The 15,043-nt window shown below is 38.3% G+C and overlaps 1 protein-coding gene across 1 annotated transcript in view; it reads right to left on the minus strand.

Moving 5' to 3' along the window:
* The window catches only part of LOC134418016 (dynein axonemal heavy chain 11-like), a 57,772-nt gene extending 51,616 nt beyond the window's left edge, over positions 1-6,156 (minus strand). The window contains exons 1-4 of the mRNA XM_063155866.1: positions 6,120-6,156; positions 5,710-5,808; positions 4,422-4,503; positions 4,174-4,266 (exon numbers count right to left, since the gene is read on the minus strand). Of these exons, the coding sequence (XP_063011936.1) occupies positions 4,174-4,266; positions 4,422-4,503; positions 5,710-5,722 (188 nt within the window). The 5' untranslated portion in view covers positions 5,723-5,808; positions 6,120-6,156. The remainder of the gene's footprint in view (positions 1-4,173; positions 4,267-4,421; positions 4,504-5,709; positions 5,809-6,119) is intronic.
* Positions 6,157-15,043: the final 8,887 nt, after the last annotated feature.

A 15,043-nucleotide genomic window follows, 5' to 3' on the forward strand; every position in this document is an offset into this window, starting at 1 on the left:
AACACAGATCAAACCAGAAAACAACATGATGCTTTGAAAAGCAATGACTGAGAGAGGCAGAAGGTTATGAAATTGTGAAGGGCAGGGTTAGACTATTCCAGAAAGACTTTCTCTCTGTTCCTGTACTAGAACAAGAAAGCATCAGTAGTCATTCAGAGATAGTATGTTCATTAAAATAAAATTAAAGCAAGTTGTTTTTCATGCAGCTTGTGTTTCAGCTGTGGAATTTCTTGCTTCAGATTGCTGGAGGTTCACATAAGTGCTTACAGAGATTCAAGAAACAACCTGTCCAAGGAAGAGAATACCTTTCTTTCTAGGATAATTAATTGCAAAATAAATTAATAGTAAAACAGTCCCAAAATCCTGAATGTATTGGTTTATGGAACCACTGACCGGCAACTTGTAGAATGCTTGGAGAATATTTTAGTAGTATTATAGATAGCCAACAGCTTTTCAAACTCATCCTTTGGCATCTGCTGTCAGCCATTGCCCATGGAAAGACACTGGGCTGGATAGATCTTTTTATCAACTTAGTCTGGTTGCTCTTATATTATATAATGTGATTAAAAGGACATTCTTGAGAAAACTTGGTCTTTTGTAACACAGTGACTTCCATGCTCAGTGTTAGAATTATAAAAGTACATCTCAAATGTGAAATAGAAAGCTGAGTAATTCCTAAGAAGGACAAAATGCAGAATGGAACAAGATGAAGCAAAAAGCCAAAGAAAAGTATTTGAAAGAACAAGCGCACACACACACACGCACACTGCTGTAATGGTTACCAGATCTGCAAAACACAGAAGTTGGAAAATGGAGAAACTAGGCTTGACAATGCAGTGAGTCCTTTAAAAGAAATAATAAGCTCACACTGGGCTGCACAGAAGCTAGTTCCCTTGACTACCAGAGACTTTCAGAATGGAAATAAACCCAGAGGTGACTTAGAGAAAGAGCAAGTGCAGAAAGAGGGGGAAACAGAGACTCCAATTAAAATGCACCAAGAGGCTGAAAAGATTCATGACGACACCTCAGATGATGTTATGCAAAAGACTGGGCAACGAGTAGACTTCATTGGGCCAGCATGAATGCACAGAGTGTAAAAATGGTAAGAAATCATTGCCACTGTGCAAAGTACCAGAGATAGAAACGCTGGGAGGCTGTGACCATTTGTGATGCACCCAGCAGAGCTTGACAGCAACTGGCAACTGATGTATTTAAACATGGAGGAAACCACCACCTGCTGATAATTGATTATTACAGTTGTTCTTTTGAAGCTAACAAAAGTAAAAAACACATAATGCAGCACTCTGGTGAATCACACTGAGGTAGGAGTCATCGAACACTGCATTTGCAATGAGTTCATTTGAGATAATGGGTCACCATATACACTGGAGGAATTTTTAAGGTTTTTAAAGTACCAGGGTTTCAGATGCAGCTGGTAGTTCTTATTGCTGATAGTTTTATGGGCTGGTCAACATTATTAATAGCCAAAAATATATTAATTCAGAGAAGATCTGCCTTGAGGTTTACTGACACGACCCTGTGGAATCAAATGCTTTACTGCCTGGGATGCTAATAAGCTGAAAGCTCTACTCATAAGTCCCATGGCATGCTCCTTCTACAGCCCAGAGCTGCAGATAGCAGCCAAGTAGCACAGATGGGAGCAGAGTGGGAAATGAGAGAGCAAGCCCAGAACAGTCATTCGAGAAACTACAACACAGCTCTAGGTAACTCAGAGATAATGGCATGGCTGGTGTTATCCTTGTGTGGAAACAGCATTTGTGGAAAAATTCACTTTCTCTGCAATACAGGTAGAAAATGGAGAGAAACGAGATTAACCTCAGATGTTAGAAGACAGCCCTGGCCATGCAACTACTCTTCTGCTCTGATAAAAATCTTATTCTTGATCCTCAAACAGCATCTGAAGAAGTCAATGGCCACAATCTCGCCGTGGCTTTAAAGCCACCCACTAGGCAGAAGGGAAATGACTCATACCTGAGCATCAAGTGATACAAGTGAACTGTACTGTGCCACTCAAAAAGTTCAAGCCCAAAGATCTGACATTTTTATGTTGTGATTACACAGAAACATTGGTAAGAGCATTTCCAGTTTTATGTCATTTTCATGCATCATTAGATAACTGGTGCAACATCATTTAGAGAAAACCTCTTAAAATTACTCCAGGAGATTGTTTTCTGCTCACTTGATCAGCACGGGTGCTGAGTTCAGATGCTGAGAGCAAAGGGTGGTTTTGAAAGCCCAAATTAAAAAAAAACTGTTTAAGTTTACATGCATGGGGTGTCATTCAAGTGAGCAGTCAGAATAACACAAAATATAGGTCAGATAACCAAAATGAAAATAAATATGAACAGTTACACTCAAGTCAGAAATTCACAGCTGTGCTGTGGAAGAGTTGGGGGAGATTTTTGTTGCTGAGCTGTATCTCCTTCATCTCACAGAGAGAAGGGAAAGCCTGTGATCCCAAAGCCATGCCATAGATTTTACCTCACGCATATATTGCCTCAACTAAGAATTCATTTAAATTAAGAGCACTGAATGCTACAAAGCAATGCATTCAGGTAGGAAGGTGATTACAGCACCCTGTAAAATGGTTTATTTGAAGAATAGGCCCCTTACATTGCAGGATCAGGTTCCTTTCCATACCCTTAACACTGTCTCTGGGAGCAATCTGGCTGATAAACCACTTTGTATATGAGTTGAATGGCTCTTTTGATTCCCCTGTTTCAGTTAAATATCCACTGAACGCAGTAGAAGCTTACACATCCAGAGCAGAGGAAGAGACTCATGTAACCACCTAAACTCAGGTGTCTTAAGCAGTCATGCATTATGACTTTTCCTCTTCTCCATCGTGGCTGCTTCTACCTTCTGACCCTTATTTAGCATAGTTAAAATGAGTAAAATTGTAGTTAATTTAAATTAGTGGAAATCAACGACTCATTTCTTTGTTTGGAAAATCTATTTCCAGTCCCCTTTCCTCTGTTTGACTAGGGGAAAGCTGGGGATAGTTTCTTTTTTATGTTTGCTAGATTCTAGCATAAAGGGAGCCAGGAAGCAACTGGCTTTCTGGACTGTATCACAGTAACATTTTATATTATTGATCTTAAAGTACTGGTTACATGTTAGATCCTATGTAATGTCAAAACAACAGAACTTGCCTCTGCCTTTGTATGTGTATAACTGCTGTGTGACATTTTCACCTGACAAATATCAGACTAGAGAATATGAAGCTGATCATATGTGTGTGTATATATATGTATATATATATATATGTATATATACATGCAAGCACACACATATACATGTAAATTAATTAATTGTGACTGTGTTTATAATATTTCTGTCCTTTTAAGTTACAAATTCATCATCCATATTTTGCATAAACAGCTGCACTTACATTAATTTTTGAGAATAGTAAGGTCATTTAGTCATTTAATTTAAATTAGCAGCAATACATTTTTCTGTTGTTAATATCTTTTCCTAATAACCTGTTGTTCCCAAAGCTTTCTTTAGCCTTCAGGAACTTCTTCAGTTTTCTATTCAAATATTGATGAAACTTAACCCTGGTTAGTTTTCACATCTGACAAGATCATAACTCGATGTGTACTATTATCCATTAAAAACCACTTAAGGCAATTGCTGTTACCATTGTAACATGATAAACCTGACAATAGACTGTTAGTTCAAAAGAAAGAACCCAGTAATTTCATTTATTCTCCATTCCTCAAAACATCTGCAGTGACGTAAAAGAAATGTCAAGTTAAAAATAACAATTCATGGGTCATGGTATCAACTGTGATTTCATTACATTATGTCTCTGAGCAGACTAAAGCTGCTCTGGCATTCAGACTTTAGGTGAGCTTGTAAATGAAGAAAATCTTAATCTATTTCAGTTCAAGATTATCAATTATTCAAATACCTACGCAGAGTCTTCATTTTCCCCACACTGCTAAAATGAGAACATAATGTAGTCAGCACAGTGGGAGGCAGGTAAGTGTGGGGAGCTCTGTTTGCAGCCTGAGCCTGCAGCCTCTGTGCCAAGCTGGGCTGGGATGCTGGGAGACCATGGCTGAGGATGGCACAGAATCAGCACCCTGCTCAGAATCAGCACCCTGCATTTTGTCTGGGAGCTGAGCTGCACCTGCAAACAAGCCTCACCTGTGCCTGCCAGAGCTCCCCTGGGATGCTGTGCTTGGGAGACACGCTGCTTGAAAGAGAGATCTTCCAGGTCCCTTCTGAACATCTCCCCTCCTATGCTGAAAGTCAATTGTTACAAAGCATATTACTAGTTTTATAGTAAGTAATATAGAATTATTACTTTATCAGTCAGACAAATGAATTTATGAATACAAATGGAAAAAAACAGGACAAAAAACCAGGAGAGGAAAGTACATATAACACCTTACCCCTTCAGTGCATTTATGGCAGTTCCATTGCAGTATCTATGACTGACAGGACCTGGTAAGCTCAGGTTCTGTTCTGAGACACCTGCATCAAGAAAGAAAGAGAACTTTTATCCTTATTTCAGAACTAAGTCGCTTTAAATTAGCAAACCTTTGGGGCTGACCTTACTTTCAGGGAACAAAAATCGCCAGCTCCTAAGTAAGAGAGAGACAAAGATGAAATCTAGAAGAGCTGCTATTTCAAGACGTCCCTTGCTTTAAGCTATCTCCAGGAAAAAATGAAGCTTAAATGCAAGAGTGATGTAGGCACTTCAGAAATCCCCATACAAAAAGGGACAGATGCTCAGAGATATGGACAGTTATAGGCACCCATTTCAGAAGGTATCCACCAAGTGTCACTGCCCAGAATCTGGGAAAAATGGATCTTATGTTTAAGAATGACACAGATAATAAAAATTTAAAATATTTGCAAGCCGAAAAAAATCCATATAGCAAGAAGAATTTCACCAGGGTTATTTTCTTTCCTGAAAGCATCATGTCTGCAGCTAGTGCTTGAGTGCATGCACAAATTAAGTTTACAGATTTCATAAAGCAATTTATTCCACTTGAATGTAATAGCAGTAATTTTTCATGTAAGTCAGCAAAATACAATCCATAAAGGAAAAAGTACTGCCATTATTTTAAACTATATTGTTCTTATTCTATCCAAATGTGAACTGAAACTAAATAATTTACTGTGTAAATTTCATTTTTAATTTTATGCCATTGAAAAAGAAAACAGAGAGAATGAGAGAGAGAGGGGGAATCTTCAAAGCTCTAAATCCTTGTACAGTAATGTCTCAACAGTAAAATAATCTAAGGAGTGTGCTTCAGCAAAAATGATTGCTAGGATCTATAATAGGATTGTTTTAACTCAATAGTGTTTTATAAATTTTTGATTCACTCTGGGTTTTTGACAGCTTGCCAAGTTACAGTTTTTATCTGATCATCTTTGCATTAATAATACATTACAATAAGTTTTGCTGAAAAGTGGCCACTTTTTTCTCACTGAATACTTTACTTTTGCCAGCAAAATATTGACTTGAGTTTATAATCAATTCCTGTTTGGCTTGATCATGCTTAGCACGAAACTAAAATATTTGCTGCTAGACAGATGCCAATACAAATGCCATCATTGTCGTACTCTAACGAATTCCATCAGCTGCTAAATGATCTGCCTTGCAGGTTGCAATGTGTATCAGACCGAGGCCCACAGCTTCAGGCACACCAGGATGTGAGTAGTTGTACTTACACAAAGCTCCCATTCCTCTCCTTCAGAAACACTTCCTCCCAGCAACAGCATTTATTTCCACACAGACATCCTCTGAGTCATCTGTGGCTTGCCCACTGACTGGATTCAATCAAGGCAAATGAATGAACAAAGAAAAAAAAATGCTAGAAATTACTTTAGTCACCTACCCCCACCTTCTGAGGCATGAATGAAAATTGGCTTTCAAGAAAGAAACCAAACCAACCCCTAGAAAAGGAAGTTATTTCTCGAGACATTTTGCAGAAAAAAAAAATAAGCTACTTGCAATTCACATATCTTTATCTTCCATCATAATTATAACATTTATATACAGATTAATTATACTTGATTAGTATCAGGAAACAGAATAGTCTGAGAAATACTACTTTTTAACCCTAACTCAGTCAACTTACCTCATGAAGATAGCACAAATTACCCCTTCCCTTGCATTGGCATGCCATTTGGAAAACCCCATCCTGTTCTGGCACATCAATCCCAGACCTTGAGTTTGCCCCGCCAGAGGAACTGAGCCAGAATTCTTGCAATTTTCTCTTTGTGCCTTCAACATTGAAAGCACAGCTCTTGTGTGCCAGGTCCAGGACTGGCACTCGGCCAAAGCTCTGCTCTGTTGGCAAGAGACTGCTCTGCCACATGGCCCAACCAGAGAAGGCAAGCACGCACACCTCTAGAAACCCAGTGATGTGATGATGATGGATAGCAGGTACCCTCTGAGCAGGGGAAACCTTGCCACACTCTCAGCCACTCCCATTGTGAGGAATGGGAGAGACTTTTCTTAAGCCCCAAGTTGGCAACTGCAGAGAGTGAGAACATACCTGGAGAATAGAAATGTTGGAGCCTGTCCCAAACAAATCTGTGCTGAGGTCCTTCTGTCTGAAAGGCAAAACAAGATGCAGAAGTGGCACAGAGCCAGTGCCAAACACCCTACCTGACCCTCACAACACTGTCTGTCCTAACACACATCTCCCTTTGACACGGCTGAATGCTCTGATACTTCACCACCTTGTGGGGTTCTACAATTGACATAATGTGTTGCTCATTTCATGCCCAACTTAGATATTTGAAAAAAGTGAGGAAATTAAAAACTGGCATGTGCAAATCAACAGATTGTGTGCATCAAGACATGCTTTAGAATTTCATAAAGTCACTCCTGATGTCCAGCCATTATTTGTAATTAACTATTACCTTCAGGCTGACCAGTTAAAAAAAAAACAAACATGAAAATATGAGTTTATATTTAAACACAATTACACATTATATTTATTGCTTCATAGAGTAAATTTCTCCTCTCCCCCAGGCAACAGGCAATTGCTCTGAGAAATATAATATATGTGAGCCACTAAATTATGCAGGCCCTTTTAAGCACTGCATACATCTATAGTGTCCCAGTGGCAGTGACATTGCAAATTGTAACATAGCAATATGGCCTTTATGAAAGCCATTTTGCTACATCTGGTCATTACACAAGTACTTTCAGAAATAAGTTTCATTTTTCCCAAACTTAAATTCCTTTCACAAAAGCATGTGAAATTTTTGTCTATGAAAAAGCCAGGGTTGGCAGTCCTGTGGCACATAAGAAAACCAAGTGCCTCAAGTCTCAGCTCTAGTGATCTCAGAGAATAAACTCCCTTTATATAGTTTCATCTCACTTGGGGCAAACAAGGAAGACAAAAATGTGAGTTTGCTGCAGCTGCTATCTCCTGCCTGAAAGTGACTGTCAATCAGCTTGAAATGAAAGGAAGATGCATCCCTCTTGTAGCAAGGCAAAAAGAATATAGTGAGAGCTCACTAAATCAAGATAGTGAGAAGCATCATTTGGAATTAAAATTGGAATCAGCTGGGCAATGACCTTCTTCCACGCGTGTGATTAATCAATACTTCTATAATGAATCAATTAATAGTTGATAGCTGCTATATCTATTATGAAGGTCAAACAGCAGAAACAAAATTCAATTGAAATAAATAAGCCTCCACATATATATCAGTGAAAAAATTGCTCTGGAATGCTGAAAAACAAGTGTTCATTATTTTTAATGTATGCTTTCCATTTGCCAGGGTTGGGCTTCCCAGTCCTCAGGGCTGGGTGAAGGTGGCAAATGGATGGTGCTGTAGTGAATGCTGAACACATGATTGACATGTGGGACTGACTTAAAAATTACTTTTTGTCTCAAAGAACAATAAAAAGATGACAGTTTCAGATTCATTCACATCACTGTCTTTTTGCAAATCCACAACAGTAACTCTGTCACTGATACAGCACACAGCACTCTCCATTCCAATGCAGGCAAGCATAACCTACATGGCAGCACAGGAAGTCTGGAAGCAAGAAATGCCATCCTGATTTCCCTTCCTAGAGTACAGTCTGTATTTTTCAGCTTTGAGGAAATCAGTAAATTCACTGAGACAATGGATGGGAAAGAAAAAATTAAACCTTTCTCTCACTGTCATGTGCATACAAAATGAGAATTATCAACCCAATGCAATCAAGCATATGGAAAACAATTTCATTGTTTATACAACAGAAGCAAAAAAGGTCATTTAGCCCTGGCTTTCCAAACTGTGATTTGCTACATATTTTTTTTTCAAATAGGAAGGATTAGTTGGTTTTGGTTTTGCTTTCTGTTGAAATCATGAAAAGAGCTCACTGGTGTCGCTTCATCTGTGAACCCTCGTCGGACTTGAGCTGAGATAGAAGGTTGGTACTTTGCATGTTGTTGCAAAAAGGAAACCTTCTGGTTTTGACAAAGTGAAGAAAAATGATCAGAAATAGCAAAAATGCATCAGATATTAGCTGGAAACACATGAACGGGTAATATGAGCAACACTGCTAATCATTTCATCCCTTTGTCAAAGGAGAAAGACATTTTCTGTTTTGAGGGTTGTTTTGATTTCACCCTGTTGAAACAATCATTCTTCCATTAATGTACACTGGTCATGACATTGTTGGTTTGTTTATGTGATTTCCTAACACTGTGGATGTCTGTGATGCTTTGTCCAAGCATCCTGACACCTAATTTTCTCTGACAGCAATCATTCCTATCACAAATGCCAGTGGAGAATGTTACAATGGAACAAAGTGAAATTTGGTGCTTTTCTAACCATGCATCACTGTTACAGTGATTGAAGGTCAAGCAACAGGACTACACAGGGTTTTGTACAGCTGCAGCAATGCTAACAGTGAGTGGTTGATGCCCAGGAAATCACCTTTTATTGTTTCCTTTTGTGTTACACAGATCCATGCATTTTTCTGTACACTGACTTGACCTGTGGTGAAGTATGTGTCATCCAAAAATCGATACCATGGTCTTTTTGCCTTTCTCTACCTCGCAGGTCAAACAAAAGGAAGGTGTATTTGCTAGTCTCTTTTTTTAAAACTTTTTTGAGAGTGTTCATCTGAAATGATCCAATGAGTAACAAAGAAACTCAAAAGGAGACTGGTTTCATTAAATGGAAAAGTATGCAGAAACATAATGAGTTTTTCTTGCTTTTCTTGCATTAAATGAGGACCTGACTCACACAATAGAGGAGGGGATCAAAACCCAGGTACTTATAAGAATATCACAGGTTCTCCTCTTTGGCCTGAGTCAACATGGGCATTTCATTACATTAGAGCATCTCATGGTGTTTTGTTTGAAACAATACTCTAAAATGCCAAGATGATCCCATCTTGGCTCTAAATCACAACTCCTCCAGCTTCTGAGTCAGACAGCAGCCCCTGAGCACACAGAAGCAGCAGACAGAAACCAAAGTGGTTTTGAACTACACAAATTTGTATCTTTCACTGCAGATGTTGGGCAAAGTCTCTGTTTTCTAATTGAGCCAAAACTGTTTGTCTTCTGCTAGTGCCAAGCTACTCAAATGCAGGTCCTTAGTTTCCCACATTCACTGCATGTTGAGGAAGGAGAAGGATGTGAAATGTGTGATCCCCACTTTTGGTCAGAGGTGCAGGGAAACAGATGATTCTTTACAGAAACTGCAGAGGCTTTCTCCTTTTCTGCTCTGTATTTCTTGCTTAACTTCCTTGTTCTCACAGTTTCCTGCCACTGGCACCAGCAGTTCCACTTTAAATGGAGCTTTAACATGGATATTTCACCCTGTCTGCCATTCTTCCTTGGACTAACATTTGCATGGCAGATGGTACAAATGGCCCAGCAAATATTTACTGGATCAGTGTTAGAAAGGCAAGGCAAAGCAAAGCAAAGCAAAACAAAACAAAACAAAACCAAACAAAACAAAACAAAACCACCCCAGCTGCCAGACTGATGACTTTTTGGCACCATATTATGTACCACCAGTCAACAGGATGGGGAAAACACCACAGGAAGATAATTGATGTTGAACTTACTGGATTTTTTGGAGTACTTTCTGAATCTTTTTATTTGGAGCAAACCCAGAGGGCAGCTACAAGGACAAGAACTTTTCCCTTTCCTTCCCAGAGTCTGCCTTTTTCTTGTTGCTTAGGTAAAAAAAAAAAAGTATTGTGACAGATTAATATATTCCCCTTTCAAATAAAAACCAGTCATATCTGGTTTCAGAACTGTATTAATTACAGAGAATAGATTGAGCTCCTTGCAAATGGAGTCTCTGAAATTCTCATGGCAAAGTCTGGGACAAATATCTTACAGATTTAAGTAATGATAGAAGCAGAGGAAGGTGATCAATGTTAAGAATAACCCATGGCTTTTGGAGGCACTTACTTGTTAAGGCTTATCAAGGGGAGAGCAGAACAGTGAAGCACCTGTGCAATGAAGTTGCTTTTTAATTTCCATGTTCCTGTCAATCACTATCCCTTTATTTTGCCATTTCTTTGCTAGCTGAACTAACTGGGTGTGAACTTCTTTGATGGTGAAGGACAATGAAATGCCAGGAAGTCTTATGGAGCAAAATCCTTTTTCTTCACCACAGTGATTCTCTATAATATAATTAACTGTGCAGAAGCAGTTAAAATTATATTACTATTCAAATGGATGCTATTTTCTAAGCAGGTTACATAACCCATAATTTAAAAACATTCTGTTAATATTCCAAGCAGAAAAAAAAAGGAAAACAAAAAAACAAAAGCCAAAAATATATTCTGAAAAGCATTTCAGCAGAGGGTCAAAAGGAAGATTTGTATAGAATGGGACACAGCAGAAGGAGATGGAGCTCATCTAAAATTCTTGTTCCAACTAGAAGTTTGAACCATCTGAAAATCAAATTATGTTTATCCTACAGCTAATTTTTAATTGAAATTTCTAAGTCTAAGAAATATTTACAAATAATGTTTTTTGTATGTATATTTGTTTAAAGGAAAACAAATTTTCCTTCTCCCATCAGTCCCTCAGGACATATTTAATTTCTCTTTAAGCATAGGAGCAGGATAGATAGAAGGAGAATGTACATACAACAAATATAAGTAAAGAGAAGAAAGAAATTTCTGTCTCCTGCAATTGTGTTTTGCCCATTTATCTTGCACTGTAAACTGTGAAATAAATGAGAATATGCCATGAACTGGAAAAGGGAAAACAATACAGTCCTGATTAATGTAGTTCACCCAAAGTTCTCCTCTTGATCTTATGGCATTTCAGAAGACACTGTTCATTAGTTACCAAAGCTAAAAAATGTCACTGTATCTTCAGTGCCAAAAGAGAAGTGAAGAATTCTTCCACTGGAAAACCAAAGCAACTACAAAGTCTTTACACAAAGGCTACAGAGAGTAGGGCTGGTTTGGGGTTCTCTCTCCAGGATTTCTTTCATGACTTTCAAACAGATCCTCCTTTCCAAACTCATGTGTCCGAATGCTAAACCTGACAGTATCAGAGTTTACATCTGAACTCCAAAACAGCAGCATGAGATATAAGCAGTTTCATATAGTCTAGAAAGGGAATATATTCTTATACAGGCTTTGAACCTCATGCTGTGAACTTCTATTTATTAATAAAGGTGGTTACCTGGTTCGGGATGTTCAAAGGCTCCCATCTTTCATGCCAGTAATTCTTCAGTTAATCTCAACATGGCTGCTGAATTTATTCAGTAAAAGAAACTAACCAAAAAAAACCACCCAAACCCCAACCTACCCAGCTGGGTTTTTTTTTATATCTATATGTAAAAACGTACAAAAAACCAAATCAATGCTTAAGTAATTTGTCAATGTTTTAATCATCATCCAGCTGCACAACAAAGAGATTCTATCTGCTATTGTTTCTACCATTCTGTCTCAGTGATTCCTAGGGAGGTTAATCTCTCTGAAGCACCTGCAAACTGCCACCTTGTTAAGCCAAAAAATTCACCAAAGGATATTGGATTTCACTGGCCCAGGATAGCCTATCACCAGGTTTTTATTTTAGCTCTCTCCTTTATGTGGTAAATAGATGAGGTTAAGCAAGGAGAGGGAAGATTCTTTTTTTTGGGCCCATTTTCCTTTTCTTTCTAGAAAAAGGTGACTTGAATTGCACATTACTAGAAACAGATATGCGGAGTCCAAGGTTTAAAATAAATTTCATTTTATTTTATAAGGTTTAGATTTTGTAAGTAAATCTGTTCATTATATAATTAGGGAAGAAACCATGAAGACACTGACCAGCTCCTCAGCTGGAGGAGCTGGACAAAGCTGTGGTGAAGCCCCGGGAAGGGCTGCTCAGGGAAGGTTTGAGCCTTTTTTAAAAGTTACAGCTTCTATAACTGAAGTGGCACCTGCCACTCTTTTCCCATCTAGAGAGAGTGCTGTTGCTCTGTAGAGAGAGCTTATTGCTCTGTCAAAAGCACCAGAATTTTCTGTCTGGGATTGCTATCTCAGATTGCACTGCTTTTTAAAATTTTCAGCCACAACATTCACTACATAAAATGTGGAAAAAACTTGTAAAAGAAGGTTTCTCTTGAAAGCAGGGAAGAAAAAAAGCAATTGAAATAAATGTTAAAACCAAGGATAAGTGGAAATGTTGCAGGTCTCTACCTATAAATGGGGGTCAGTGGACCTTGCTCTTCCTAGGGTATTGTAAAGATTCATTAAAGTTTGTAATGTGTTCAGATAGAGTGAGAACTGCAGAACAGTCAAGTAGGAAATGAATAATTCTGTCTTTAGAATCAAGCCTGAGCAGTGTGCAGTAAATAAGGCCTGAGGCCAAACGCCAAGCAATGAGGATAAAAGAACATATTGAATAGCTGCTCATTAAGTGAGCACCATCCATCCTGTGCCCTGCTGAAGCAGGTGTCCTGGGGAACAGTAATAGTATGCAACCTTGTAATTAAAGCTGTATCATAATGCATATTCACCAGGAGGCAAATTTAAGGATGCCTTGAGAAATTCAGCCTGACGTTACCTAACTTTTGAATGCTCAACTTTTGAATGCTGGACTTTGCATTTTTTATATCCTTTTTCATATATTTATATATGTATGTAAATACACATATACATATATCTGAGTGTGTGTGTATATATAAAATATATACAAATATTATTTTCTCCTGTTTTCTGTTTTTCAGGAGGTGGAGATACATGAAAAGAGATTGCAGGATATAGTCTTTCTGGCCCCACATCCAAACAAGAATGACTTCAAGCCAGTGGATTAAAACATGGACACTGCACATGTCTGAGGAGCCCAGAGAAGTGCTGAAAGGAGGGGAGTGGTAGATCTGAGAATCTGTAAATGAGGTAAAAAATGTCTGAGAGATAGGGATCATTAACCTGTGGCCTGTTCATAATAGGTACTGATGCACATCAGGGATAGATCTTGATAGACACTTTCCTTGCTTGCAATCTGGTTATGCTTGATTAGAAATTTTAAGTAATAATTTTTTTATTAAATAAATTCTATGTTCTTTGATAACTTGTTATTGAACCTATTCTCTCTCCTTCCTTCCTTCCTTCCTTCCTTCCTTCCTTCCTTCCTTCCTTCCTTCCTTCCTTCCTTCCTTCCTTCCTTCCTTCCTTCCTTCCTTCCCTTTTCTTATCACATTAATACTTAACTTACCCCTAAGAAATTGCAAATTATTTTCTTGTTTATTCTGTCAGTCTTGAAACACCTTTTCCCATTTACTACCCTAAGGGGCTCTTATTCATTACCAGCAGTTTTTTGCTTGTTATATTGATAGTAACTCTATACCTGTCCATAATCTGGCATGTGAAAATGACTGTAGATATGCAGGTCTTTATAAGCACACTTTGTCTGCAGGTATAAACTGTAAATGAAAGAATAGTAATTTCACAAAGTCAAGGTCACAAGAGTGAGTGAATCCATAAACTTTCTTTGAACTTAAATAAACCTATTTTCTTCCTCTGTATTAGTATTTCCCCATCTGTGCAACTACTTTTGCACCAATATAAATGGAAGTTTATTTCCTTGTTGACCTCCAGAGGTACCAACAGAGAGTGTTCAAGCACCTCTGTCTCCACACACAGATGGGGATGAAGAGCCCAGACAGGTTGTTTTCCCGGCCATGCTGGAAGAGAGGTGCCCACAATACCTGTTCCTACCAGGAACATGGTCCTCATGCAACAACCACCCTGCAAGTATGAGGAGCACCAAGGAAATAGATTTCTAACCAAAGAGCAAATTCAGCATCCTCAGCCTTCATGCTATGGGACTGTGCTCTTTTTTCTGCACATCTGATTTCACAGACAAAACTAATTACTTTCTCACTGCTCACAAGATTTGTCTGGGTGCTCAACTTATAATGCAAATACTTGGAACTTGCTCAGCAAAGAGAGCTGCCTAGCAACTTCCTAGCAAGGCACAAAGTCAAATTTATCCTGAACTACCCTCAGCCCACCTTGGGCTTGTTTCTCACTGCTTTTCTAAGCTCAAGCCCAAGATAAGGAACCCTCATGTAGTAATACATTTCCTATAAAACACATACTTTATAGATTATATGTTTCAGAAATATTTTGAAACATTGCTTTTAAAATGCACTTTTCATTACCTACTTATTCAAAAAGCAAGAGATGTTTTAATACTCCAAATACTATTTTATAGGCCTTGAGAGAAAAAAATTTTTTATACATATTAATTAAGCAAATTCAACTTCTAATATCTAATTCTGGCATTCATTCAACCCCTTTGAGTCTCCCTTTTCCTTACAAAACACTGCTTGAGGTTAAATCTCAAGAGCTCTTGACTTTCAGCCTTTAAAACAGTTATAGTCTCTAACAAAATATTGCACAGGCTGAGGATCAGGGCCAGCTCAGTGCAAAGGTAAAACCTTATGAGTTGGAAGAAAGGAGAAAGGAAATGTGCTTTCATTGCTTCAGATAAATATCTGTGAACAGCAGAATTAATGAACTTGAGTTTCCAACATATTTGTGTCTTCTGCTTAGTCTGCCTTGCGGCTGAAAAAGTGCAAG

Source organism: Melospiza melodia, chromosome 4 (genome assembly GCF_035770615.1).
Source record: "Melospiza melodia melodia isolate bMelMel2 chromosome 4, bMelMel2.pri, whole genome shotgun sequence".
Taxonomy (NCBI): domain Eukaryota; kingdom Metazoa; phylum Chordata; class Aves; order Passeriformes; family Passerellidae; genus Melospiza; species Melospiza melodia.